This window comes from Portunus trituberculatus, chromosome 39 (assembly GCF_017591435.1).
Source record: "Portunus trituberculatus isolate SZX2019 chromosome 39, ASM1759143v1, whole genome shotgun sequence".
NCBI lineage: Eukaryota > Metazoa > Arthropoda > Malacostraca > Decapoda > Portunidae > Portunus > Portunus trituberculatus.
Window position 1 is genome coordinate 6737495 of NC_059293.1, and position 27308 is coordinate 6764802.

At 41.1% G+C, this 27308-nt stretch overlaps 1 protein-coding gene across 3 annotated transcripts in view; it reads left to right on the forward strand.

Annotated features, from left to right (window-relative positions):
• The window catches only part of LOC123515648 (nitric oxide-associated protein 1-like), a 267601-nt gene that overhangs the window by 140752 nt on the left and 99541 nt on the right, over positions 1-27308 (forward strand). For all 3 annotated transcript variants that reach the window (XM_045274465.1, XM_045274467.1, XM_045274466.1), the window contains one exon: positions 15026-15155. In XM_045274465.1, coding sequence (XP_045130400.1) covers positions 15026-15155 — 130 coding nt within the window. The remainder of the gene's footprint in view (positions 1-15025; positions 15156-27308) is intronic.

Here is a 27308-nt window from a genome sequence, read left to right on the forward strand (position 1 = left end):
CTACTGGGACTCACCACCTTCACTCCCTAATCTTGTCATGGCATTGCGTATGTTCTCTCCACTGCAGCCAGCACCGTCAGTCTCTGCATTAAATCCTACAAATGGTGGTTCTTCTGGTAGTTCAGTGTCCAAAGCATCAAGGTCTATTGGTCCTTCGTCGTCTTCTGTGACATTCTCGATGACCTCGGCGACTCGCTGCTGCATCTTGAATAACCTCGTTATAGTGGACTGTTTTTGTTCATTGACTTTACTGTTGTAAATGCCCATCATTTTCTATTGAGATAATCAAATGCCTCCTGGAGAGTTTCATTCTCCACTTTTCCTCCACAATATCCCTGGCCTTTCCCACAAGCCCCAGTGCCTCGGACAACTGTTGAACACTCAGGAGGAGGCTGTGACACGGTATCAGGCTGTTCCAATTCTTCCTCCATTACGTCTTCTTTAATTAAATTTTCGATTGCTTCACTTGCATCAACCTTTTCTCCTAATAACTCTTTCATCACATCATTCTCATTAACATCACAGAATCCAGGGGCAGGAACAGTTGTAATAGATGTCACAGCGTCAGCCAGTAGATCAGCTTGTCGTTGAATTTGTGAGGAATCTGAAGAATTTTTCTCGGCTAGCAGATTTTCCCAGGCATGTCTGATAGTTGCATCTGATATGTTATTCCAAGCTTTCACCATTAAATCCACTGCATTCCGGATGTTGTAGGATTTCCCAGAACTGCCTCACAGAAATAGCTCCTTTTGACGAAACGTCTTCCTCAGTGGTGACCTTGGGCTTGGCGGCGGCTTGGGCGGCGGTGTCGGTGGCCTGGTTGGAGGTGGCGAACAGTTCACGATCACTTTCACTTTCATTTGTGGAGTTTTCGATCTCAACCAGCTCATCATTGCTATCTGTTTCATGTCGCATTTTGTCATGAAGGTACTTATAGTATAATAGCTTTACATTGGCTATTATTTCCTGGTCCAGGGGTTGTAATATGGAAGTAGTGTTTGGGGGCAAAAACACGACTTGAACACATGGATGCCTCCCTATGAGGAATTTTGCATGGCCAGGTGCATTGTCTAGAAAGAAAAGGATTTTGAAATCCAGGTTTAGTTCCTCACACTTTTCTTTGCATCAGGGACAAAGTATTTATCGAACCACTCGATAGAAAGTGCTGAGGTCATATAGGCTGAAGCTGTAGTCTCCCAATAAACATTCAGTTGTTGCATATCTGCGTGTTTATAAGGTCTAGGCCTTTTGTATTTGTGAATGATAAGAGGTTTCATTTGTGGCTGCCAGAAGAATTACAAGTAAAAAGAAAGCTGATACGTTCTTTGGACACTTTTACTCCTGGTGCTTGTTTTTCATTTTTAGAAATGAAGGTGGCTTTGGGAGAACGTTTCCAATAAAGGCCAGTCTCATCACCATTATATATCTGGTCTTTGCAATAGCCTCCATCTTCTATTATTTGTTTGACCATTGGGGATAATTAGCAGCACTTTCACTATCAGCAGAAGATATCTCGCCTTGATACTGTGCATATTTAATGCCACACCGCTTCTTAAACTTCTGCAGCCACCCACAGAAGCATTAAATGCAGGTGGATTTTTTACTTGTTTTTTCTTGCAAACAGCCTGGTAGAATATCCTTGCCTGTTCACGCAGCTGAGGACCATTGATACTAGCTACCTCTCTTGCTCGTCGTTGAATCCACTTCACCAGATAATATTCCATTTCTGCCACTAGACGATTACTTTCATTATAAATACACGTGATGCGGCGCTGTCCAAGTGTGTTTCCTGTGAACAATTTTTTGCCAATGTCACTGATTTTTAACTTCATCTTTTTGCTTTTCAATGTGGAAATAGTACTCTGAGGAATGCCAGTAAGTTTTGTATTTCACTGACTCTATAGCCTTTCTCCAAGAGCTGCAACACTTTATCCTTGTCCTCTGCAGTGTATTTGTTCAGTTTTTGCCCTTTCGATAATCACGTTTTCACTTCCGCATTTTTTCACACTTTGTTGTCCTTTACACTCATTTTCGTTCTTATCCACCTTGGGCCCTTCCATTCGCTGCGGAAACATGATGAATGGGATCCAGGTAGCCTGCCCGCACCGTAACGACCTTGACCGCACAACGCACACACCTGGTTTTAAACAGGCGGGGAGGCGCGTGTACTGATACACTCCACAAGCTGCCGCAAGGTGGAGAGCAATCAAAACAATCGCATCGCGATACGCCGCGTTTTGATGAAAAAAAAAAAAAAAAATCGAGATTTGTGTAATTTCATCGAGATGTGTGAACAGTGTGTTTTTTATGGTGCAATCGAGATGCGAAATATCGAGATGAGATTGATCGAGATTCGAGATTCTACTGTACATATCTGAGTTTGGTACATATTGGAGTGAGTTATGTGGGGGTTTTGAAGATGTTCACAGAAAAATGCGTTTTTCTCGACTTTCAGTTTTTCAGCATATACTGTTGATTAACTTTTTCAGTAATTGGTCAATTTCAAAACTTTTTGCAGCAAAATGATCAACAACCTCATCTTAACAAATGCAAGCATGATAATGCATGAACTCACTCAAATAAATTTACAACAGGCTTATAAACTCAAATTTCTGATGAAAAAAAAAGGTAACAATTTGGCGTGTAATGAAATTGTTATAACATAGGTTATGTGTATGCCGATGCTTACATTTATTTGTTGTTATGTATATTATATGTGGTTAAGAGGAAATTGCCACACTGTTATTAGTTTTGATTTTATAATGGTATTTTGAATTGTTTTCTTATCGCCGAAAAAATATTTATTGCAAAAAAACTACGCCACATTTGTGTACCAAATTAACACTGAAGACGTACACCATAAACGTACACCTTGTGTATAAATATTATTGAATTCGGTGAAAAAATAGCAATGGAAGAGCCAAAAAACCGATATTGATATCGAGTCATCGAATAACAACCTTAACTACTATATTTTGTACTTACCACTATCTACTCATATTTCTTTCGAAGGGTTAGGGGGGAGGGGAGTGGAGTCCTCTTTCACAATGTACCATGTACCGTTTTCAAGCAATGTACATTTACACACACACACAATCTTTTGTCTTTAGAGTATGCTTGAAAGGTCACAAACTGCACATTGAACTTTAGTGAACATTGTTTAGTGTTTTCCCTTAACCAAACACAAACAGAATCCTGTCTGATACGAATATCCCTCAGCAATAAGCAGTGTAGGGTTTGTACTCTGGCAGCTTGTGTGAGTGCCATTAACATCACAAGCTTTAGCATTAGGTCCTTTAGGGAGAGGGAGCACAAAGGTACCATGGCACGCAGATGCTGGAGCACCTGCTGGATGTCCCAAGTTTCCGCATACGTTGGTGACAACACCCTCAAGTTAAAAACTCCCCTCAAGAACCTGTTGACAAGAGGACGGTTTCCCACTCTGCAGCCATCCACAATAATCCCCAGTAACGAAAGAGCATCCCTTGCAGTATTGATTGAGGTATAACCCACACCTCTGTGGAAAGTGGCAGACAAGAAATTCACATCAGTTACAGTGGGAGTAAGGGGATCAATGTTCCAGCTATTGCAAAACTGTAGCCACCTGTTAACATGTGGCTGATACTGCTTTGCAGTCCCAGGTCTCCAGGAGGCCATGATGATGTCCACACCTGCTGTAGAAATGCCTCTGTCTCGCAGATGTTGCCGGACAAGAAACAAGCCATCAGGTGGGTATGTTGCAGGGTGGTGTGTTCCTCCTCCATTGATGGGTGATGCAATACATGTGCCCTCAGAATTAGCCGTGGTTCCTTTATGAGCAAAGTGAGGAGAGTCCCCATCCATGGCTAGGATGGCCACAGTGGCAACACCATTCACCCCCTTGCTAACTCTGCTTGAATTTTCTGTAGGCATCTGGCAATCAGAGCAAAGGGTGGAAAAATGTAGATTAGGTCAAACTGTGACCATCGTATGGAAAAAGCATCAAAATGTTCTGCGTCTGGGTCAGATTTCCAGGAGTAGAAACAAGGCACTTGTTTGTTCAATCTGAAAGCAAAGAGATCAATGCTTGGAACTCCAAAGATCTCACAAAGGTCCTTAAAAATTCCTTCATTCAACTTCTACTCATGCCTATCATTAAATGTCTGAGATGCAGTGTCTGCCATGAGATTAACTTTACCTGGTACATGAGAACAGGTAAGCCAGACATCATTCACCGCACACCAGTCCCAAAGTTCAAGGCATATGTCATTACACAATGAAGATTTTGTGCCGCCCATTTCATTAACATAGTTGACTGCTGTCGTGTTATCACAAAAAACCCGAACATGTCGTCCTTTTAGCAGATGTGCAAATGAGCGCACTGCCAGGAAGATGGCCTTGAGTTCTTTTGTGTTCATGTGCAAGTCAGTTTCCGTTAAAGACCATCTCCCATTAACTTATTGTTGATCAAGGTGGCCACCCTAACCTAAATTTGACGCATCAGTATACAAGTCCAGTTCTGTACCTTTCCAAAGAAAATTGTCTGTTTTGCACTGCAATGTGAGATAACCAATGCAAATCCAACTTCATTTCATGAGTGACAGCCATCCATTTGTCAAAATTTACTTTTGCTTCCTTTAAAGCTGCAATCTTAGCAGATTCCAACCTCTTATAATGCAATTTCCCCATCTCTGCTGCTGAAATGGCTGCAACTAAAAGCCCAATGACTCTGGCCACCTTCTGGATTTTTGCACTATTTTGAATTTCCTCCGCTCATGTCATGTCACTGTCATGGTCTCTGAATCTATAATGTTCCCCAAATACTCCAAGTGTGTTGTGGGTACCAATACCAATTTGCCATCATTGATATAAAAACCTAATTTCCTGAGCAAGTCAACAGTGGCACGCACACTCTCACAACATCCATCAAAAGTACTGTGGCAAATAAGAGTATCATCAATAAAACTCGTGATGATATGTCCCTTCTCTCTTAGTACAGCAAAAATTGGTTTCATTTGTTTAGTGAACAGACTTCTGCAACTCCATTAGGGAGACAAGTGAACTGATAAATTTTCCTTTGCCAATTAAAGCACAGAAACTGTTGTTGCTCTTCAGCTATTTTGACTGAATCGTAGGCGTGTCATAGATCAACAGAGGCCATGTAAGCATCTCTGTTAAAACAAGTTGAATTGCCTGTTCAAAGTTTTCCATTTTGAAGTGTTTGCAATTGATGTACTCATTAAGTTTTGCTAGGTTAAGGATCATTCTAAAACCACCATCCTTTTTTCCTTCTTAAGAAAATAGGGACAGAATTTGCCCCTCCTGTCTCCGTGTTTCCTTGATAACCTTAAGATCTAACAGCTATACAATTTCCTGGCAAACAAATCTCTTTTCCTCTTCACTGAATACATACTCAACTTCCTCAGCAAATAAGGGACCAATATTAGCAACATTAATGTCAAGATGGCAATGTTCAGCAATATCTAAAATATTTGGATCACTGGTAATGTTATGCCACTCATGCACAAACTTGTGAAGTCTGTCAGCTTGAAATTGATAACTCACCTCAGTTATTGCCGGGGATTGTGACCCCGGTCTCGGAAGTTTTTTGCCTCCGAACCTTGCCGTGAGAAGGTTTGCCAGTGTTCACTCCGGTGTCCAAACATCCGTTGACCATACAGGTGGAACCTGGACATAAAACCTTTGTATGGCATTTTTCCAGAAGAGCCTCTAAAATTGCTAGCAGTTTCCTCGTCGCAATCTTACTCCTTAACTTCTCAGGATCGTCAATGTGCTTGGCAGATTGCGAGACATCGTCACCAAACAGAAGACGAGTCATGGGCACTTTGTCTGAACACAGGTGAATATACTTCTGGTTGATTTCGTGCTTGATGATGAACTGGCGTGACAAGTTGTTTTTTATTATTAGCATTACCCAGTTGTGCAATAGCACCATTAAGCATGCCCACTTCATGGGGTACATCTGGCTGTCCAGTCTGGGCAATCTTGTCTAGCACCATCAGGGACTTTGTCAAAATTGTGGCAGCCTTGATAATGTCTTTACTGATGTCTTTCATACGGAAGTTGGCCTTCTTAGCATCAGTTTTCAGTGCATCCAAAATTCGCGAGTTACAGTTTACTGGTGCCAAAGCATGACAGTTGTCTCATCTCTTGGTAGCTATGTCATCCAAAATCTCTTTGTACTCCTCCTCCCAAACACATGGTTAACCATATCGGCGACATGCTTGTCAATGCCAGCAAACACCTCGTCCACAGGACCATAAGCCCTGGCACACTGCAGGAGAACACTGTCAGGCTGCACATTGTCCTGAGAGTCACTGTCATCACTAGAAAACCCATGGGCAAGCTCGAAGGAGGCTCTTCCTGGCCAGCTGTCCTAATGTTTACACCGTCTGGTGCTGAGGCATCATCAGCACCACAGCTGTGGCCCAATCTCCTCTCTTCCTTTAATTTGTCCATATCACTACGTAATGCAGGCAAAGCTTCCATCACCATGGTCCACGGCGGAGCATTTGCCTCATCCCATGAGATGGAAGCCAAGGAGAGAGTGTGTTGGGTAGCAGATTCGTCACCGTTACCAGAGGTGAAACCCCGGGAATGTTTATGTACACCCTTAGTAGCTTCCTGTTGGGAAGAGCCACTCTTGGAGCCTTTTCCATGTGAGGAACCTTTCCTCACATGCCTTCCATGGTCAGAATTGTCTTCCATACTAGACAGCTGTTTGCCGAGCGAACTGCCTGCTACATCCAACATGGCATCGGTAGCAAGGTGGCTGTGACCGGTACAGGCACAGTGGGAGTTGTGAACTCCACGAGTGCACCAACTTGGGCACTCCTAAACAGATCATGGGTGGTGTCACAACCAGCTCCAAAATGGGTCACAGGCAATGGCAAAACCTTTCCGCTCCAGAAGGATCACAGGAAGAAGGCTGCCAAACTCGTAGGTGTAGGGTCAGCATGAAGTCAACTCAGCAACTGGTGGTGCGAAGCAGCAAAGCGACCTCTAGCAGAGGTGGGTGTGATTTGCTGAAGTAAAATTGTACACATATTTTAACATTCTTATCTTGCGTACATGTAAAAAAAAAAAATGATAAAAAAAGAAAATTATGAATTTTAGCCTTGTAGCCTGTCAGACTCTTGGTCACTGGCCACACCATATGACAGATGCATGTCTATATCTCACAACAGGATTGGTACATAAGCTACTAGCAAATGGTAGTTTTTAAATGCAAAATACTGGAATTTAATAATGATATAAATGCATGTGAGAGTCTTCAAATGTCAGGTGAAATCCGTCACATTATATTCAGAGCTTAAATCTGCTCATTTATAATTTTTTTCATATCATTGTCTGCCAAGACTGTGTGCGTCTTATGAGTCGTCAAATACGGTACTTTACCAGCTTCTACCCAGCCTGACTTTACTCTCTCATCAGGTATCATACTTTAGGAAACATCTGTACACTTTGAAGAAGAGATAGTGTGAATATGTAACTGTAAAACCCTGGTGAACTGGGTGAAATTTTTTTTTTTTTTTTTTACGTAGGGAAGAGGGCCAGCCAAGGGCAAAAAAAAAGAAAGTTAGAAAAAGACCCACTTGAGTGCTGGCTCTCCAAAAGATTTCAAAAAGTACCAAAACCGTCAGCCAGAATTAGGGGAGCAAATACCTCGATACCTCCCTCTTAAAAGAAGACAAGTTGTGGGAATTCGGAAATACAGATGCAGGGAGGGAGTTCCAGGGTTTACCAGTGAAAGGGATGAATGATTGAGTGTACAGTCAACCCTCGGCTATCGCGACTTCTGCTATCGCGTTTTATTGCTATCACGCACCCATGAAATAGCTGCTAAAATTTCATTATCGCGACCTCAGATGCCTGCTATCGCGCGCCCAGCCATGACGTCATGGGATATCTGAGCGCTCATTGGCCAAAACAGCCTTCCCGCCAAGATCAATTCGGCTATCGCGTTTTCGGCTATAGCGCGGCTATTTCAGCCCCAATTGGGCACATTAGCCGAGGGTTAAGTGTACTGGTTAACTCTTGCATTAGAGAGTTGGACAGAATAGGGATGAGAGGAAGAAGAAAGCCTTGCGCAGTGTGGCCGCAGGAGGAGGGGAGGCATGCAGTTAGCAAGATCAGTAGAACAGTTACCATGAAAATAGTGATAAAATATAGAAAGGGATGCAACATTTCGGCGGTGAGAAAGAGACTGAAGACAGTTAGTCAGAGGAGGGGAGTTAATGAGACGAAGAGCTTTCGATTCCACCCTATCAAGCAAAGCTGTGTGACTGGAACCCCCCCAAACCCCAAACATGCGAAGAGTACTCCATACAGGGATGGATAAGGCCCTTATACAGAGTAAGCAGTTGGAGGGGCGAGAAAAACTGGCGGAGACGCCTCAGAACACCTAATTTCATAGAAGCTGTTTTAGCAAGAGATGAGATGTGAAGTTTCCAGTTAAGATTATGAGCAAAGGACAGACCGAGGATATTCATTGTGGAAGAGGGAGACAGTTGAGTGTCATTGAAGAAGAGGGGATAGTTGTCTGGAAGGTTGTGTCGAGTTGATAGATGGAAGAATTGAGTTTTTGAGGCATTGAAAACTACTAGATTTTCTCTGCCCCAATCGGAAATATTAGAAAGATCGGAAGTCAGGCGTTCCGTGGCGTCCCCGCGTGATCTGTTGAATTCCTGAATGATTGGACATTTCTGAAAGAACGTGGAAAGATGTAGGGTGGTATCATCAGCGTTGGAGTGGATAGGGCAAGAAGTTTGGTTAAGAAGATCATTAATGAATAATAGAAAGAGAGTGGGTGACAGGACAGAACCCTGAGGAACACCACTATTAATAGGTTTAGGAGAAGAACAGTAGCTGTCTACCACAGCAGTAATAGAGCGGTCGGAAAGAAAACTTGAGATAAAGTTGCAGAGAGAAGGATAGAAGCCGTAGGAGGGCAGTTTTGAAATCAAAGCTTTATGCCAAACTCTATCAAAAGCTTTTGATATGTCTAACGCAACAGCAAAAGTTTCACCGAAATCTCTAAAAGAGGATGATCAAGACTCAGTAAGGAAAGCCAGAAGATCACCAGTAGAGCGACCTTGACAGAAGCCATACTGGCGATCAGACAGAAGATTGTGAAGTGACAGATGTTTGAGAATCTTCCTATTCAGGATAGATACAAAAACTTAAGACAAGCAAGAGATTAAAGCTATAGGACGGTAGTTTAAGGGGTTAGAACAGTCACCTTTTATAGGAACAGGCTGAATGTAGGCGAACTTCCAGCAGGAAGGAAAGGTACAAGTCGATAGAGAAAGTTGGAAGAGTTTGGCCAGGTGCAAGCACAGAAGCACAGTTTTTGAGAACAATAGGAGGGACCCCATCAGGTCCATAAGCCTTCCGAGGGTTTAGGCCAGCAAGGGCATGGAAAACATCATTACGAAGAATTTTGATTGTAGACATGAAATAGTCAGAGGGAGGAGGAGAGGGAGGGACAAGCCCAGAATCGTCCAAGGTGGAGTTGTGAGCACAAGTTTGAGAAAAGAGTTCAGCTTTAGAGACAGAAGAGATGGCAGTGGTGCCATCAGGATGAAATAAAGGAGGGAAAGATGAAGAAATGAAGCTATTTGAGATGTTTTTGGCTAGATGCCAGAAGTCACGAGGAGAGTTTGAGTTTGAAAGATTTTGACATTTCCTATTTATGAAAGAGTGTTTGGCAAGTTGAAGAACAGACTTGGCATGATTCCGGGCAGAGATATAAAGTGCATGAGATTCAGGAGATGGAAGGCTCAAGTTCCTTTTGTGGGCAACCTCTCTATTGCCTAACACATGTGTTTGTTTCACAGAGGGGAACCAGTTTGTGGAGAATTGTTACCTTTATAGTGTCTATAGGTTAGGGGCTGTACCCTCTGCAGAAGCCAATTTGATCAAAATTGGCTAGGCTCACTTAGTGGTGTTGGAAGTGCCCCAGTGTAGGTAGAATTAGGTAGGCAGTAGTGAAGCCTGCCAGCCTCAAAAACCTTACCTGCCTCTACTGTGGCTGGGGCCTGTGCTGGCCCTGGCTACTGGCATTCTTTGGAATGGAGTCCTGGCATGTAGTGTATTGCCGCTGTGGACCTCTAGCCCTGTGCCACAGCTGACCATAAGGCTGCTACCTGGTTGGTCAGTGTTCTCAGAGACCGTATCCAGAGGTTCAAAAACCTTAGCATTATATATAATTCACTGTCACTAAAGTGCTGCTCAGTGAGAGCACCAGCTTCACAGATAGGATCAGGAAATCCAGCGAAAATGTGAACAGGTGAACCAATATCCTGCGTACCTTGAGAAGTACTTGCTCCCTCATTCACCCTGCTTGTCGCGGGGGCAGGCGGCAGTCTGTTCCTTTTCAACTTGTTCACCTCATCCCTTAACTCTGCAAGGGCCATCAAAACTATGTCCCAAGAAGTGGCATCCTGTAAGGGAAATAAGTGTGGGAAAGTGGAGAGCTTGTTGACACCTGCAGGCTCAAGCGTGCCATGACCCGGTGAGTGTTTTGTCTCCTGCAAACTTCCAGGTCGTGGGAGACCACTGGCAGAACCACCGCCCCTAACCTGACTATGGGCATTCCTGCTGGTCCTGGAACCGAGGGGGAAACCCAAGGAAGAGCCAGTGGACTCCTCACCAGAAGAAGACATGGCCGTCACCATGTGGTACAACAACAAAAACCATAAGCTCGGTACATCTGTCACACAATAAAACTATAGCCACTTGTACGGCTCTACCCACTCCAAGGATTGGATAACGGGTAGAAGGCACTGTACCCGCGTAACAGGTGATGTGGCCTTACCTGAAAAGGGGAAAACACCAAAACAAGCTCCCGTACAACGAACATCTGCCCAGCGCAACGACATGCAAGCTTCTGACTGTGTGACGTGGCAAAGCGTATCTCATGGGGAAGCTCCACTCCGCAGAGGGTGACTTGGTGAGGTAAAATTATATATGACACTCCAGCAAGCTGTTGTTTTAATGCTCATGGCCCCAAAGACAGCTCTCCTTCTTCACACAAAACTACATGCACTTACCACACATACACCCTTCACTCCAAATCAAAATTTAAAAGAAAAATGGGACCCAAAATAAACAATGCCTCGGAGTTCCCCTCTGGGGAGGGGACCAAAAATGTCCCCAGGTTGAACACCTCTCCTGTTCAAGACCACAAATGCCTTGACACCTCCCTCAACTTTTTCTACATTAACTTCTGCGACATTCACAGTCTTAGATCTAATTTTCAATCTGTGGAACACCACCTCTCCTCTACTAAACCTCATCTTCGTTTCCTCACCGAAACACAGCTATCTGAGGCAACTGACAGTAGCCCCTCCTCTGTTCCCTCCTACTTTCTCTATTCTCATTTTTATTCCAAAGCTGGATGTTGCATCTATGTACGCAACGACTTAACTTGCTCTCATGCCCACGCTCTTGAGTCTTCCGAATTTTCCACCATCTGGCTACGACTTAACAGTCACTCTCAAACTAAATTCATCTGTGCTGTTTATTTCTCCCCTGACTCTTCTGACTATAGTAATTTCTTCGACTACTTAACTTCTAAAGTGGAGCACATTCTGTCCCTCTACCCTTTCACTGAGATTTCCATTCTTGGAGATTTCAATGTTCACCACCAGCTTTGGCTTTCCTCTCCCTTCACTGACCACCCTGGTGAACTAGCCTTCAACTTTGCTATCCTCCATGACCTAGAGCAACTGGTGCAACACCCTACTTGTATTCCTGACCGTCTTGGAGACACGCCCAACATTCTTGATCTCTTCCTCACCTCTAACCCTTCTGCTTATGCTGTCACCCTTTCATCTCCGTTGGGCTCCTCCGATCACAATCTCATTTCTGTATCTTGTCCTAATTTTCCAATCCTCCGCAGGATCCCCAAAGCGAAGGTGCCTCTGGCGTTTGCCTCTGCCAGTTGGGGGGGACCTGAGGAGGTAGTATGCTGATTTTGCCTGGAATGATTATTGCTTCCGTGTCAGAGACCCATCTCTTTGTGCTGAACGCATAACAGAGGTGTTAGTGTCTGGCATGGAGGCGTACATTCCTCATTCTTTTCTCAACCTAAACCTTCTAAACCTTGGTTTAACTCAGCCTGTTCTCGTGCTGTACATGATAGAGAGGTTGCCCACAAAAGGTACTTGAGCCTTCCATCTCCTGAATCTCATGCACTTTATATCTCTGCCCAGAATCATGCCAAGTCTGTTCTTCAACTTGCCAAACACTCTTTCATAAATAGGAAATGTCAAAATCTTTCAAACTCAAACTCTCCTCGTGACTTCTGGCATCTAGCCAAAAACATCTCAAATAACTTCATTTCTTCATCTTTTCCTCCTTTATTTCATCCTGATGGCACCACTGCCATCTCTTCTGTCTCTAAAGCTGAACTCTTTTCTCAAACTTTTGCTCACAACTCCACCTTGGACGATTCTGGGCTTGTCCCTCCCTCTCCTCCTCCCTCTGACTATTTCATGTCTACAATCAAAAATTTTCGTAATGATGTTTTCCATGCCCTTGCTGGCCTAAACCCTCGGAAAGCTTATGGACCTGATGGGGTCCCTCCTATTGTTCTCAAAAACTGTGCTTCTGTGCTTGCATCTTGCCTGGCCAAACTCTTCCAACTTTCTCTATCGACTTGTACCTTTCCTTCCTGCTGGAAGTTCGCCTACATTCAGCCTGTTCCTAAAATGGGTGACCGTTCTAACCCCTCAAACTACCGTCCTATAGCTTTAATCTCTTACTTGTCTAAAGTTTTTAATCTATCCTGAATAGGAAGATTCTCAAACATCTGTCACTTCACAATCTTCTGTCTGATCGCCAGTATGGCTTCCGTCAAGGTCGCTCTACTGGTGATCTTCTGGCTTTCCTTACTGAGTCTTGGTCATCCTCTTTTAGAGATTTCGGTGAAACTTGCTGTTGCGTTAGACATATCAAAAGCTTTTGATAGAATCTGGCATAAAGCTTTGATTTCAAAACTGCCCTCCTACGGCTTCTATCCTTCTCTCTGCAACTTTATCTCAAGTTTCCTTTCCGACCGCTCTATTGCTGCTGTGGTAGATGGCTACTGTTCTTCTCCTAAGCCTACTAATAGTGGTGTTCCTCAGGGTTCTGTCCTGTCACCCACTCTCTTTCTATTATTCATTAATGATCTTCTTAACCAAACATCTTGCCCTATCCACTCCTACGCTGATGATACCACCCTACATCTTTCCACGTTTTTTCAGAGACGTCCATCCCTTCAGGAAATCAACAGATCACACGGGGACGCCACGGAACGCCTGATTTCTGATCTCTCTAAGATTTACGATTGGGGCAGAGAAAATCTAGTAGTTTTCAATGCCTCAAAAACTCAATTCCTCTATCTATCAACTCAACACAACTTCCAGACAACTATCCCATCTTCTTCAATGACACTCAACTGTGTCCCTCTTCCACAATGAATATCCTCGATCTGTCCTTTGCTCGTAATCTTAACTGGAAACTTCACATCTCATCTCTTACCAAAACAGCTTCTATGAAGTTAGGTGTTCTAAGGCGTCTCCGATAGTTTTTGTCGCCCCTCCAACTGCTTACTCTGTATAAGGGCCTTATCCATCCCTGTATGGAGTACACTTCACATGTTTGGGGGAGTTCCAGTCACACAGCTTTGCTTGATAGGTTGGAATCGAAAGCTCTTCGTCTCATCAACTCCCCTCCTCTGACTAACTGTCTTCAGTCTCTTTCTCACCGCCGAAATGTTGCATCCCTTTCTATATTTTATCGCTATTTTCATGGTAACTGTTCTACTGATCTTGCTAACTGCATGCCTCCCCTCTTCCTGCGGCCACGCTGCACAAGGCTTTCTTCTTCCTCTCATCCCTATTCTGTCCAACTCTCTAATGCAAGAGTTAACCAGTACGCTCAATCATTCATCCCTTTCACTGGTAAACTCTGGAACTCCCTCCCTGCATCTGTATTTCCGGAATTCCTACAACTTGTCTTCTTTTAAGAGGGAGGTATCGAGGCATTTGCTTCCCTAATTCTGGCTGACGGTTTTGGCACTTTTTGAAGTCATTGGAGAGCCAGCGCTCAAGTGGGCCTTTTTCTAACTTTCTTTTCTTTTCCCTTGGCCGGTCCTCTTCCCTACGTAAAAAAAAAAAAAAAAAAAAAAAAAAAGAAAAGGTTGGGCCTGCAGGATACGGTAAGTCACCATATGCTGACATTACCTCTGCCAGGTCTCTGAATAGCCAAGACCACTCACTTAGCTACCACCCTATGTAGTGGGTTAACCCACTACACAGACTCTTATTAGGAGTCTTTCACACGAGTCAGACTTAATTATCATAGCTACAGAATGGAGATGGGTAGATAGAGCTGTATACCAGTCTCCCTTGGACTTGCTCTTGTGTTTATATGAGTATCTTCATACAGATAGAGCCATGCATTTATTTCATGTACTATTTTGGAAGATTGTCAGCAGAGATGTCTAATGTTATATACCAATTATTTCAGTGCACTCGGCTGAACTATGAAAACATGTTCATGAAGTAATAACGTGTTATGCATAATTATTAATATGTGTGCTTAAACAAAGTATTGATTAGACAAATTATATGGTTCTATTATATTTATGCTTTGTGTTATCTTTTATATGAAAACTTATATTTTTAAATGTCTATTTTGTCAATAAACCTATTGATTATTGATATTAGAGGAGAGAAGAAGAAGTTAGACCCAAAAGTTACATGAAAGGTAGTGTTAGTCATCAAAAGGTGCCATGAAAAAAAAAGAACAGATTTTTTTTTTTTTTTTAAATATAGGTAAAAAAGCTACCTTATTGAATAGGGATCTGTCTTTACATTCTTCACTCTTTGCTTTGCTATAATTTTTTCAAACCTTAGTTTAACTCAACCTGTTCTCATGCTTTTATGTGATAGACAGATAGCCCACAAACATTACTGAAGTTTTCCATCTCTTGAAACTATTTGGTATTTAATGTACAATCTTTTATTTACAGTTTCCCATTCTTCGTCCATCTGGCCATCTGCTTTATCTTCGGACACAGAGACTTAAGAAAGAACAGAGAAATTTGGCAAAGGAGGATAAGCCAAGGTTCACAAATAACATGTTAATTGGAACACTTACAGGTGAGAATTGCACAACTTGTAATCCAGTAATTTTGTTAATTCATTCAAATAATCATAAATTGTATGATGGTCAAACAATTGCTGCTGATTTATTTTTCCTATTTATTTCAATAACTTGCATTGCTATAATATACCAGCAATATTTGGACAGTTATTATCTTTCACTTATTTCCATGAATGTAAGATATGCAAGGAAAGTCCCTTCTTTGGCATGATTGGATCTGGAAACTTCACAAATGGGCACCAAATTTTTTTTTTTTATCTGGCAACCAAGATAACCCATTTGGCAGTTATTTGGTTATCTTAAGAAATGCTCTCTTAACTATTCTCATTGTGTTTCTCCACCAAGAGTTTATCAGTCTATCTTATTATGATGTGTAGTCAAAAATATTCTTCTTCTTCATCTTTCCCACCTCTTTTTATCCAAATGTTATCGCTGCCATTTTCTCTATACAGTAAACCCCGCACTTGGCGAATTCATTAGTCTGGCAAACTACCGCCAAATGTGAATTTCGCCAAACACGAGTTCTTTATACCATTTAAATTGTCTAAAAAATGCCTCAATCAGTCTTTGTTCATTGCCAAAGTTCCCCTTTTGACCCCAAAAATACCATCTTTTTAGCTGAAATAAAATTTTTTGCCTTCACATATTAGAACACATGTTAAAAAAAGACCAATAAACATGTGAATAATATCCAGATTCACTTGGAGAGTAAGAGACTTCCTGGTCTTCTTAGCAACGCTAGGCGACATTGCAGGGCGTTTTGGTGGTATGTTGAGCGAGGGAAGATGAGCTGCTGCTTATTATGTTATTGTTTTGAACAGAGGGAGTAAGTAGTGCATGTGTTGTCCACGAGAGGCGCTGGTGTATTCAAAAGCCTGTTGGCTTCCGTGATATGGCAGGGCTTTCAAACTTGGAAAAAATTACATGGATAAAACTTTGTTAAAGCGAGTTTGGTGTTCGTTACACGAGCAGATGGTAGTAAAATGAAACCTTCGTTGTAGCGAAATTTTGTTGTGTGAACCTTCGTTAAGCGGGGTTGCCTGTATATATATATATATATATATATATATATATATATATATATATATATATATATATATATATATATATATATATATATATACAGGCAACCCGTTTAACGAAGGTTATTCTAAAAACACTTCGTTAAGCGAAACTTCGTTAAGCGAACCGATTATAACAAGTATAACCCCTGATTTGAACTTCCATTGAGAGTAAGCAAAGTGAGAGTGCATCATAGTACAGTAAAAGGTTTAACCCGAAAACTGCTGTACGCCTTCTGGGTGGCTTGGCGGCAAACTGCTGTACGCCTTCTGGAAGCGCTCTTTTTAAACAGGCACCATAAAGTTCCCGTGATTCGTATTTCTTTGAAATTATTTTTTTGTGTTCTAATAACCTTTCTTTTAGTAATTTATATCCTTCTAATAAGAATTTGGTTATTTATATCATATTTATAAAGGAAAACAATGAAACACTATGTTTTTATTTTATTTAGTCGACATTGCATTCCTTTCATAGATATTAGAGATTGAGTCTCATGTATGGTAAGAGGAAGCTATAATGTAGTAGTATAGAAGTTGTTTTGTACAATAGAAAAGAGATAAAGCGAATAAGATTATGGAAACAAGACCATCTTCACTAGACGTTTGTAACACTGTCAGGCGTGTCGGCCCGGCCCGCATCGCGTCATGAGACATGACTCATCGTCTCCTCTCTCTCTCTCTCTCTCTCTCTCTCTCTCTCTCTCTCTCTCTCTCTCTCTCTCTCTCTCTCTCTCTCTCTCTCTCTCTCTCTCTCTCTCTCTCTCTCTCTCTCTCTCTCTCTCTCTCTCTCTCTCTCTCTCTCTCACACACACACACACACACACACACACACATATATAGTATGATATGTATGTTATTGTGGCTTACACGGAACTAATATTTCGTTACTTTATTTATTGTGAACCAAGCAAAGAGTAGTATTTTAGTTTCACTTATTTATTTTGAACAAAGTGTGAGAGAGAGAGAGAGAGAGAGAGAGAGAGAGAGAGAGAGAGAGAGAGAGAAAGAGAGAGAAAAAAATTGTAAAACAATAGGGGCTAGAACAATAACCAGTGCATATGCATTTTACTTGACCAATTTATCCATTCCATATGTATGTTGTTTACTCAATATACTTTGATGCCATTTACTTCATTTGCGATTCAAAATATTAGTGTCAGAATAATGGAAAGAATATTACTTATACGGAAATTGCCATTATAGAAATAAAATACTTTTGTTTTATCATTTATTTCTCTTGAAGCAAGCAAGAGAGAGAGAGAGAGAGAGAGAGAGAGAGACATTCAGCGTTGAAAACACTGTCCCGTCGACGAACAGTGGCAATAAGCGGTCTGTGTGTATCCTCCCTGCCTCCTCCCCCTACCTCCCCCCTCCCATCCCGCTCTCCACAATGCCTCCAGATCCTGCCAGAAATCCATTTTTGTGGCGAAAAATACTTAGAAATATGGTAGCTACAGTAAATTTTGAGTTACAGAATTGTGAAATGAAGTATCTGTGACACATCTTTATAAAGTATATATCTTTCAGTGAAAGTCAATCGTTCGCTGATTTAGCCGCACCAGGAGACACCCTCTGAATGTGAATGCCGCAGTTTACGGGTTAATGAAAGTAAAGATTATGAAGTAAAACATTTAGGTAGTTTAATTTAAGTCATTATAATGTACACTAATGTATGTATGTACGTAACTTTATAATGTTGATGATCTTAACTTTATGAAGGGAGGGAGAGTGAAACGGGAAATACACTAACCGGCAACCTGTGGAATGTAAACAAAGTGCGCATCATGGTACTGCATACAAAACTTATGTACCACATTTCCACAAGGCTTTCCATTTTATCCATTGTAGAGTCACAAGTTCTGGTGGTTCTTTTAGCTTGCAAGGAAGATGAGGTCTCACTAGCCTTCTTAATAGAGTATCTTGACTTGAAAATAGTAGACAGTAGATGGAGTCAAGCCTGGTGGGAAGGAATGTTCTTAGTTTTCTGGCCTCTCTCTTGTCGGTGAATAATACCCAGCTTCACTTCGAGAGTAAGACACTTCCTGGTCTTCTTAGGAACGTTAGGCCACATTACAGGGTGTTTTGGTGGTAAGTTGAACTAAGGAAGATGAGCTGCTGGTGACGCTGTTATGTTTTGACTGGGCAGTGAGTGGTGTGTGTGATCTTGATCTTGATCTTGATGCTACAGGTGACACATAATTTCTTCTGAGTCAGGCCTTTAGTACCAGCAGCTCCTGATGTATTCAAAAGCCTGTCAGCTTGCATGATACAGTGGGGCTTTCAAATTTGGAAAAAAATTACCTTGATAAAACTTCGTTAAAGCGAGTTTGATGTTCGTTAAACGAGCAGATGGTATTAAAATGAAACCTTCGTTATAGCGAAATTTCGTTGTGTGAACCTTCGTTAAACGGGAGTTGCCTGTATATATATATATATATATATATATATATATATATATATATATATATATATATATATATATATATATATATAGCAATACTCTGCTTAACAAACAGGATAGAGGATGTCAAAGCTGTTCGTAGAGCTGAAATTCGCTAAGCGGACTTAATTTTCCCATAGGAAATAATGGAAATAGGGGAGATGCGTTATGTGCTGGTTCCCAACATACCACATGGGTTAAAAAAAAATGCTATATATTTTTATTAGCTTTTTACAAACCTTGCCCCCAAGAAAGTATTGTTTTGTAATGCATAAAGTGAAATCTTACATGGAATACCAGAAAATAAAGCAGAGATGAGATCAGTCAAAGACAATGCGGAGACTCTCAGCGACTCGGCCACTTCTTCTTCTTCTTCGCTAAGCGGACTTAATTTTCCCATAGGAAATAATGGAAATAGGGGGGATGCGTTATGTGCTGGTTCCCAACATACCACATGGGTTAAAAAAAAAATGCTATATATTTCTATTAGCTTTTTACAAACCTTGCCCCCAAGAAAGGATTGTTTTGTAATGCATAAAGTGAAATCTTACATGGAATACCAGAAAATAAAGCAGAGATGAGATCGGTCAAAGACAATGCGGAGACTCTCAGCGACTCGGCCACTTCTTCTTCTTGTGACCCTTTTAGCTTGGCGTGTTGTCTTTCACAATGAAATTTATGTTTCAATTCCTCTATTTCCTGCTATAATGGATACCATATCTTAGTATTCATATACGCTCATGCCATGAGGATAACCTGGACTCCGTGGCACTGAGTGATAGTGAATTAGTAATGAAATACCGCGACTAATTCACTATCCTGATAGCAACTTTGTCACTGTCCCTCCAAGTGTTCATGGATGCCATTTCGTGGCAGGAGGTTGCTCTGACATTGTTAAAGAATCTTGGATCCAGCTCCAGGAGCACTAAAGACAAAGGTCGGGAGCCAGCCAATCATAGCAAAGCTGGCAAATTCAAACCAAGAAAATGTACTAAACCGGATATGGTTGTACGTTATGCAGACTTTTTTTTTTTTTATCTAACTTTATATAGTACATTAAACCAAAAATTCGTTAGACGAACGTTCATTAAGTGGATTATTACTGTATGTATATTACATATATATATATATATATATATATATATATATATATATATATATATATATATATATATATATACAGGCAACCCCCGTTTAACGAAGGTTCACACAACGAAATTTCGCTATAACGAAGGTTTCATTTTACTACCATCTGCTCGTTTAACGAACACCAAACTCGCTTTAACGAAGTTTTATTCAGGTAATTTTTTTCCAAATTTGAAAGCCCCACTGTATCATGCAAGCTGACAGGCTTTTGAATACATCAGGAGCTGCTGGTACTAAGGCCTGCCTCAGGAGAAATCCTGAGACACCTGTAGAATAAAGATCAAGATCAAGCCTCTCGTGGACAACACAGGCTCTGCTGATACAAAGGCCTGACTCAGAAGAAATTCTGTGTCACCTTTAGCATCAAGATCACACGCACCACTCACTGCCCAGTCAAAACATAACAGCGTCACCAGCAGCTCATCTTCCTTAGTTCAACTTACCACCAAAACCCCCTGCAATGTGGCCTAACGTTCCTAAGAAGACCAGGAAGTGTCTTACTCTCGAAGTGAAGCTGGGTATTATTCACAGACAAGAGAAAGGCCAGAAAACTAATAACATTGCTTCCCACCATGGCTTGACTCCATCTACTGTCTACTATTTTCAAGTCAAGAAACTCTATTAAGAAGGCTAGTGAGACCTCATCTTCCTTGCAAGCTAAAAGAACCACCAGAACTCGTGACTACAATAGATAAAATGGAAAGCCTTGTGGAAATATGGTACATAAGTTTTGTATGCAGTACCATGATGCGCACTTTGTTTACATTCCACAGGTTGCCGGTTAGTGTATTTCCCGTTTTACTCTCCCTCCCTTCATAAAGTTGAGATCATCAACATTATAAAGTTATGTACATACATACATTAGTGTACATTATAATGACTTAAACTAAACTACCTAATTGTTTAACTTCATAATTTTTACTTTCATTAAACCTTTTACTGTACTGTGATGCACTCTCATTTTGCTTACTCTCAATGGAAGTTCAAATCAGGGGTTAAACTTGTTATAATCGGTTCGCTTAACGAAGTTTCGCTTAACGAAGTGTTTTTTAGGAACGTAACCCCTTCGTTAAACGGGGGTTGCCTGTATATATATATATATATATATATATATATATATATATATATATATATATATATATATATATATACATACATACAGGCAACCCCGCTTAACGAAGGTTAACACAACGAAATTTCGCTACAACAAAGGTTTCATTTTACTACCATCTGCTTGTTTAATGAACACCAAATATGCTTTCACAAAGTTTTATCCAGGTAATTTTTTTCCAAGTTTGAAAGCACCGCCAAATAACGCAAGCCGACAGGTTTTTGAATACACCAGTGCCTCTCATGGACAACACACGCACCACTCACTCCTCCTGTTAAAAAAAAATAACAGCGCCAGCAGCAGCTCGTCTTTCCTCGCTCAATTTACCACCAAAACGCCCTGCAATTGCTAAGAAGACCAGGAGGTGTCTTGCTCTCCAAGTGAAGCTGGATATTATTCACAGACACAAGAGAGGCGAGAAAACTTATAGCATTGCTCGCCACCATCTTGATTCCATCTACTGTCTCTACTATTTTAACCCCTAAAGGGCCGGCCTGGGTGGTCATCTACAACATCCACAGGACCGGCACCTCAGCACCAAACACCGAAAATAGCCTATATTCACACACTTGATTCTGCTGAACTACAATGCAATAACAAATTACTTTGTCGTCATAGTCATCATCAACTCTTCTTCTTTTTAATTATTGCATGAAAACGTTTCTATGTGCTGTGGTTTTGGAGAAATATTGAGTTGAAGAGGAGAGACTTTTGGAGTTAGCGAGGCTCTTGCCCGCTCTGCCTTCGTTTCGCTTGTGTGGCCTTGACTAGTGCGTAATGAAAATGGATGCCCCCATGCTCTAATTCTTATATATAGTCAATACTCTAAGCTTTCTCTATGTAACACAGTCTTGTGATGTGTGGTTTGGGAGTCATTGTAGCATTCTCTTCTCATTCTCGTGTTGCTCTTACGCTCAGGAATAACTATATGAAAAGTATATACCATCACTTAGGTATGTGTACTTTTACACTCACTTCGTACACTACTGACTTTTTTCCTTTATTTTATTTTATTTATCATGTAGGGTTTCATTTACACTCACTAAACAAATGCTTTATTATTTTATTTTCAATTTTCCTAATACATACAAGATACATAATGCATATATATGTAATACATAGATACTACAATAATAATACATAATATAATAGAGAGAGAGTTTGTGTGTGCACACATTATTCAATCATAATACATAATACATGGTACATAATACACATAATTCATAATATACTACAGAGAGAGAGAGAGAGAGAGAGAGAGAGAGTTTGTGTGTGCACACATTATTCAATCATAATACATAATACATAGTACATAATACACATAATTCATAATATACTACAGAGAGAGAGAGAGAGAGAGAGAGAGAGAGAGAGAGAGTTTGTGTGTGCACACATTATTCAATCATAATACATAATACATGGTACATAATACACATAATTCATAATATACTACAGAGAGAGAGAGAGAGAGAGAAAGAGAGAGAGACATGCAGAGAGTGTGTGTTTGTGTGTTATTCACCCACGGTCGCTTGCTTCTCTCGAGATGGTGAGTGAGTGTGTGTGTGTGTGTGTGTGTGTGTGTGTGTGTGTGTGTGTGTGTGATTGAGAGAGAGAGAGAGAGAGAGAGAGAGAGAGAGATACTGAGATTATGTAGTGTTACAGATATCTGCAATGTTTACAGTGCTCCACACTTGATTCTAATAGTTTTCTAACATATGATAGTCTCTGAAACAGTCTGTAGGACACAAGGCAACTTGGCACTCTTTACACCTGACATTTGTTTCTTTCAACCTTTGAGGCCTACGTGTTGTAGTGCGGCATACGTGGCAGCAACGTGTACCAGTCTTACGTTGGGGCCTAGTTGGTTCAAGGTATTCCAAGTGGTGCCTGCTCAGGTAGTCTGCTGCAAACAGTCTGTCAGGTTGTTTAGCTGCTGCTGGTCTGGCAAGTTGCTGGGGTTGAACAGTTCCAAACTTTTCAAGGAGCTGCCGTACTAACTCCTTCTCAAACTGACGTTTTGAAATGTTCTTCTGTGACACCTCATGATGGAGAATGTGGCAGTTCAGCACTGCCAGGTCAAGAAAGTGAAGAAAGATCTTCAAATACCATTTCCTTTTCTTCCGCAGGCAGTCCACAGTACTGATCATCATGTCGCTTTTGTCGACAAGACGCATGTTGATATTATAATCGTTCACCACATCAGGCTTCATTACAGGTTCACGTGTGTGGCGATCTACTTTTCCACTGTCCTCCATAGCACCTCTGTGCGCCGTCGTCAACATGTTGACTGGTCGTTTGTCAATCCATTGGATTGCCAGCATATTTCTCGATTTTTTCTTGAATATGTCTCCCCTCCTCTTGTCTGCAGGAAATGCTGGCCAGTGCTTCCTGTTGGATCTGACTGTGCCACAGATGCCAGTTTCTTCTTCCAGTAGGAATTTGGTTAGTGATGGAGAAGTATAATAATTGTCAGTGTACAAAATGTGATTTTTCTTGAAATGTGTATCCATGAGGGTCTTCACAACAGCCCCGGAAAAGCCGTGAGGGTCATCTTTGCTCTTTATGTCCACTTCTGTACCGGTATATATTACAAAGTCCATCACATATCCCGTCTTGCAATCACACAAAACAAAGAATTTCAAACCAAAACGATGTCTTTTTGATGGAATGTACTGAATGAAACCAAGTCTGCCCCTGAAGAGAACAACTGACTCGTCTATAACTAGTTTTTGATATGGTCTGAAAAAAATTGTGATCCTCTCCTGAAACATGGATAGGACTGTTCTTATTTTCCAAAGCCTATCACATGGATAGGGTCCCATGTTGGTTGTAAAGTGTAAGAACTTGAAAATCTGCAGGTATCTGAATCTTGACATATATTTCCCAAAGATAGGTGTGGTTATCAGCTCATCTTTGCTCCAATATTCCTTCAAGACATGTTTTTTCACGTGTCCCATCAGCATCGTCAATGCTAACCACACATACAATTCACGGATTGTCACATCACTCCAGTCTGGGTTCTTTGAATGTATCTTTGTTGTTGCAGGATCCTCCAAGTTCCATAAAAGCTGCCTGTGATGATTTGTCTCATCCACAATGATATTCATTATTGCTTCATCAAAACATGCAAGAAAATAGTCCATAATCTTGGAGGTTGCAATACAACCAAGTTCAGGCTGTACACCTGCCTCGCGATTATCAAAATCAAAAGCGGCAGGAGTAAAGTCATGTCCTTCCGTCCAAACGATAGCATCCAGCACACCCTGATGTTGTGGGGGTGGAGCAGCAGCTTGATGTAAAACGGCTGCACGTGGTGGTGGTGGTGGTGGCTGGGCGTGGGAGGAGATAGCGCGATCCCCCCTCTCACCACCCCTCCTCAATGTACGCCGTCGCTTACCTCGCCCTCTCTTCACACCAAGCCTCGGTTGGGGATCATCTTCCACTTCCTCACTTTCACTACTGCTGGTAGATGAGAAATGTAGTCTCTTGCGGCTTCTCTTACCAGTAAGTGGTTCAGGAAACGACGAGGAGGAAAGCGAAGACGCATGACTACCCAAAGCTGTATTGCATTCTCCTACAATGGGTGAAACAGTGTTTGTTGCCAGTTCAGAAGCAGCAGACAAAGGAGCAATCCCCACTCCCGTGCTGGTAGAGGGAGTAGCACCATCATCAACAGCGACTGTCCTCACAGTAGATGTAAAAGGACGTGCAGGTTCTTCTGAAGCTGCTTCAGGTGTTGATTGAGCAAAATCAGAATCATTTGTACTTGTATCTGTATCTTCACTACCTTCATTCTCTATGCTCACGTCACTTAGTTCAAGTTCCTCGGGATCACTTGATAAGTACGAGGAGACAGTTCTATTGAGTTCCCGTAGTATTCTGCTGTCGCTAAGAAGTGAAGCACGTGGTCGAGCTTGGGCGGGAATATGTCTAGGCGTTGAGGTGCTGGGCTCGGCAGGGTCTGGCAGGAAATCGGACGCGTCAGAATCCGTGTCAGTACGCCTGTCCATCGTGAGAGCGGGCAAGATTCTGAAGCAGTAGCCTAAACATATCTCTGGCAGTGTTGCCAATGAATGGTCATCGAAAATTATCGAAAAGTAAGTCAATTTAGCGCGAAAAAAGCAAAGCGGCTATAACCGCCCCCGGCCCTTCCGTGGAAAAGCGGCTATAGCCGCCTCCGGCCCTTTAGGGGTTAAAGTCAGCAGACTCTATTAAGAAGGCTGGAGAGACTGTATCTTCCATGCGAGCTAAAAGAACCACCTGAACTTGTGACTCTACAATGGATAAAATGGAAAACCTTGTGGAAATGTGACACATAAGTTTTGTATGTGATACAATGATGCGCCCTTTCTTTACATTCCACAGGTTGCCGGTTAGTGTCTTTCCTGTTTCAGTCTGCCTCCCTTCATAAATTTAAGATCATCACAATATAAAGTCATGTACATACATACATTAGTGTACATTATAATGACTTAAATTAAACTGCCTAAATGTTTAACTTCATAATTTTGACTTTCATTAAACCTTTCACTGTACTATGATGCACTCTCACTTTGTTTACCCTCAATAGAAGTTCAAGTCAGGGGTTAAACTTGTTATAATCGGTTCACTTAATGAAGTTTCGCTTAATGAAGTTTTTTTTTAGAAAGGTAACCCCTTCTTTAAGCGGGGGTTGCCTATATATATATATATATATATATATATATATATATATATATATATATATATATATATATATATATATATACAAGCAACCCCCGCTTAACGAAGGTTCACACAACGAAAAATCGCTACAACGAAGGTTTCATTTTACTACCATCTGCTCGTTTAACGAACACCAAACTCGCTTTAACGAAATTTTATCCAGGTAATTGTTTCCAAGTTTGTAAGCCCTGCCATATCATGCAAGCTGACAGACTTTTGAATACACCAGCGCCTCTCGTGGACAAAATGCGCACCACTCATTGCCCCTGTTCAAAACAATAACAGTATTAGCACCAGCTCGTCTTCCCTTGCTCAATTTACCTCCAAAACGTCCTGGAATGTCATCTAGCGTTGCTAAGAAGATCAGGAAGTCTCTTACTCTCGAAGTGAAGCTGGATATTATTCACAGACACGAGAGAGGCCAGAAAACTAATAGCATTGCTTGCCACCATCTTGACTGCATCTACTCTCTCTACTATTTTCAAGTCAGCAGACTCTATTAAGAAGTCTGGTGGGTCCATATCTTTCTTGCAAGGTAAAAGAACCACCTGAACTCGTGATTACAGTGGATAAAATGGAAAGCCTTGTGGAAATGTGATGCATAAGTTTTGTATGTGATACAATGATGCACCCTTTGTTTACATTCCACAGGTAGCCGGTTAGTGTCTTTCCGTTTCACTCTCCCTCCCTTCATAAATTTAAGATCATTAACATTATAAAGTTATGTCCATACATACATACATTAGTGTACATTATAATGATTTAAATTAAACTGCCTAAATGTTTAACTTCATAATTTTTACTTTCATTAAACCTTTCACTGTACTATGATGCACTCTCGCTTTGTTTACTCTCAATGGAAGTTCGTTAGGGGTTAAACTTGTTATAATGGGTTCACTTAATGAAGTTTCGCTTAACGAAGGTTTTTTTAGGAACATAATCCCTTCATTAAGCGGGAGTTGCCTGTATTTATATATATACATACATATATATATATATATATATATATATATATATATATATATATATATATATATATATATATATATATATATATACAGTAAATCCTCGTTATATGGTACATATGCATTCCTGAAAACCTTACCATAAATCAAATTTATCCTATACTAAACCCATTATATCATGTAATAATAGGGAATGCGTTCCAGCACGTCAAAAGTCACCCCTACAGAAATGAAAATACATGAAAAGTCATAAAAAAAAAAAAAGAAAATGTAAAGTATTGCACAAAAGAAATAAACAAAACTTTTTTTTTTTTTTTATTACCTTTGACTCGCCATGTATTCTATCAGATGATGTCCCTCCCAAGGCTAAGAGACAGTAGGGATTTCAGCCCTTACTCATCTTCCGCTGAGTGGGCAGACGAGGATTAGATTTCGTCGTCTGCACTGTCAGAAGCAGATGTGGAAGGGCCAGGGTGAGCACGTTTCACTGGCTTGAAGAAGAGGATATGGAGGAAGGCCCAGGTGTAGCAGGGTCAGCAGGTGTGACAGGGACAGCATGTCTGACTGACTTGAAAAATGAGTAGATGGAGGACTGTTTGATTTTTTTTTGTTTTTTCATCATAGGTTTCTTGATAAATTTTGACACTTTTCTCTACATCATGAGCCACTTTGCTACTCCTGGCAGGATTTGGGTCACTATCCTTCAGGGATTCCAGAGCTTT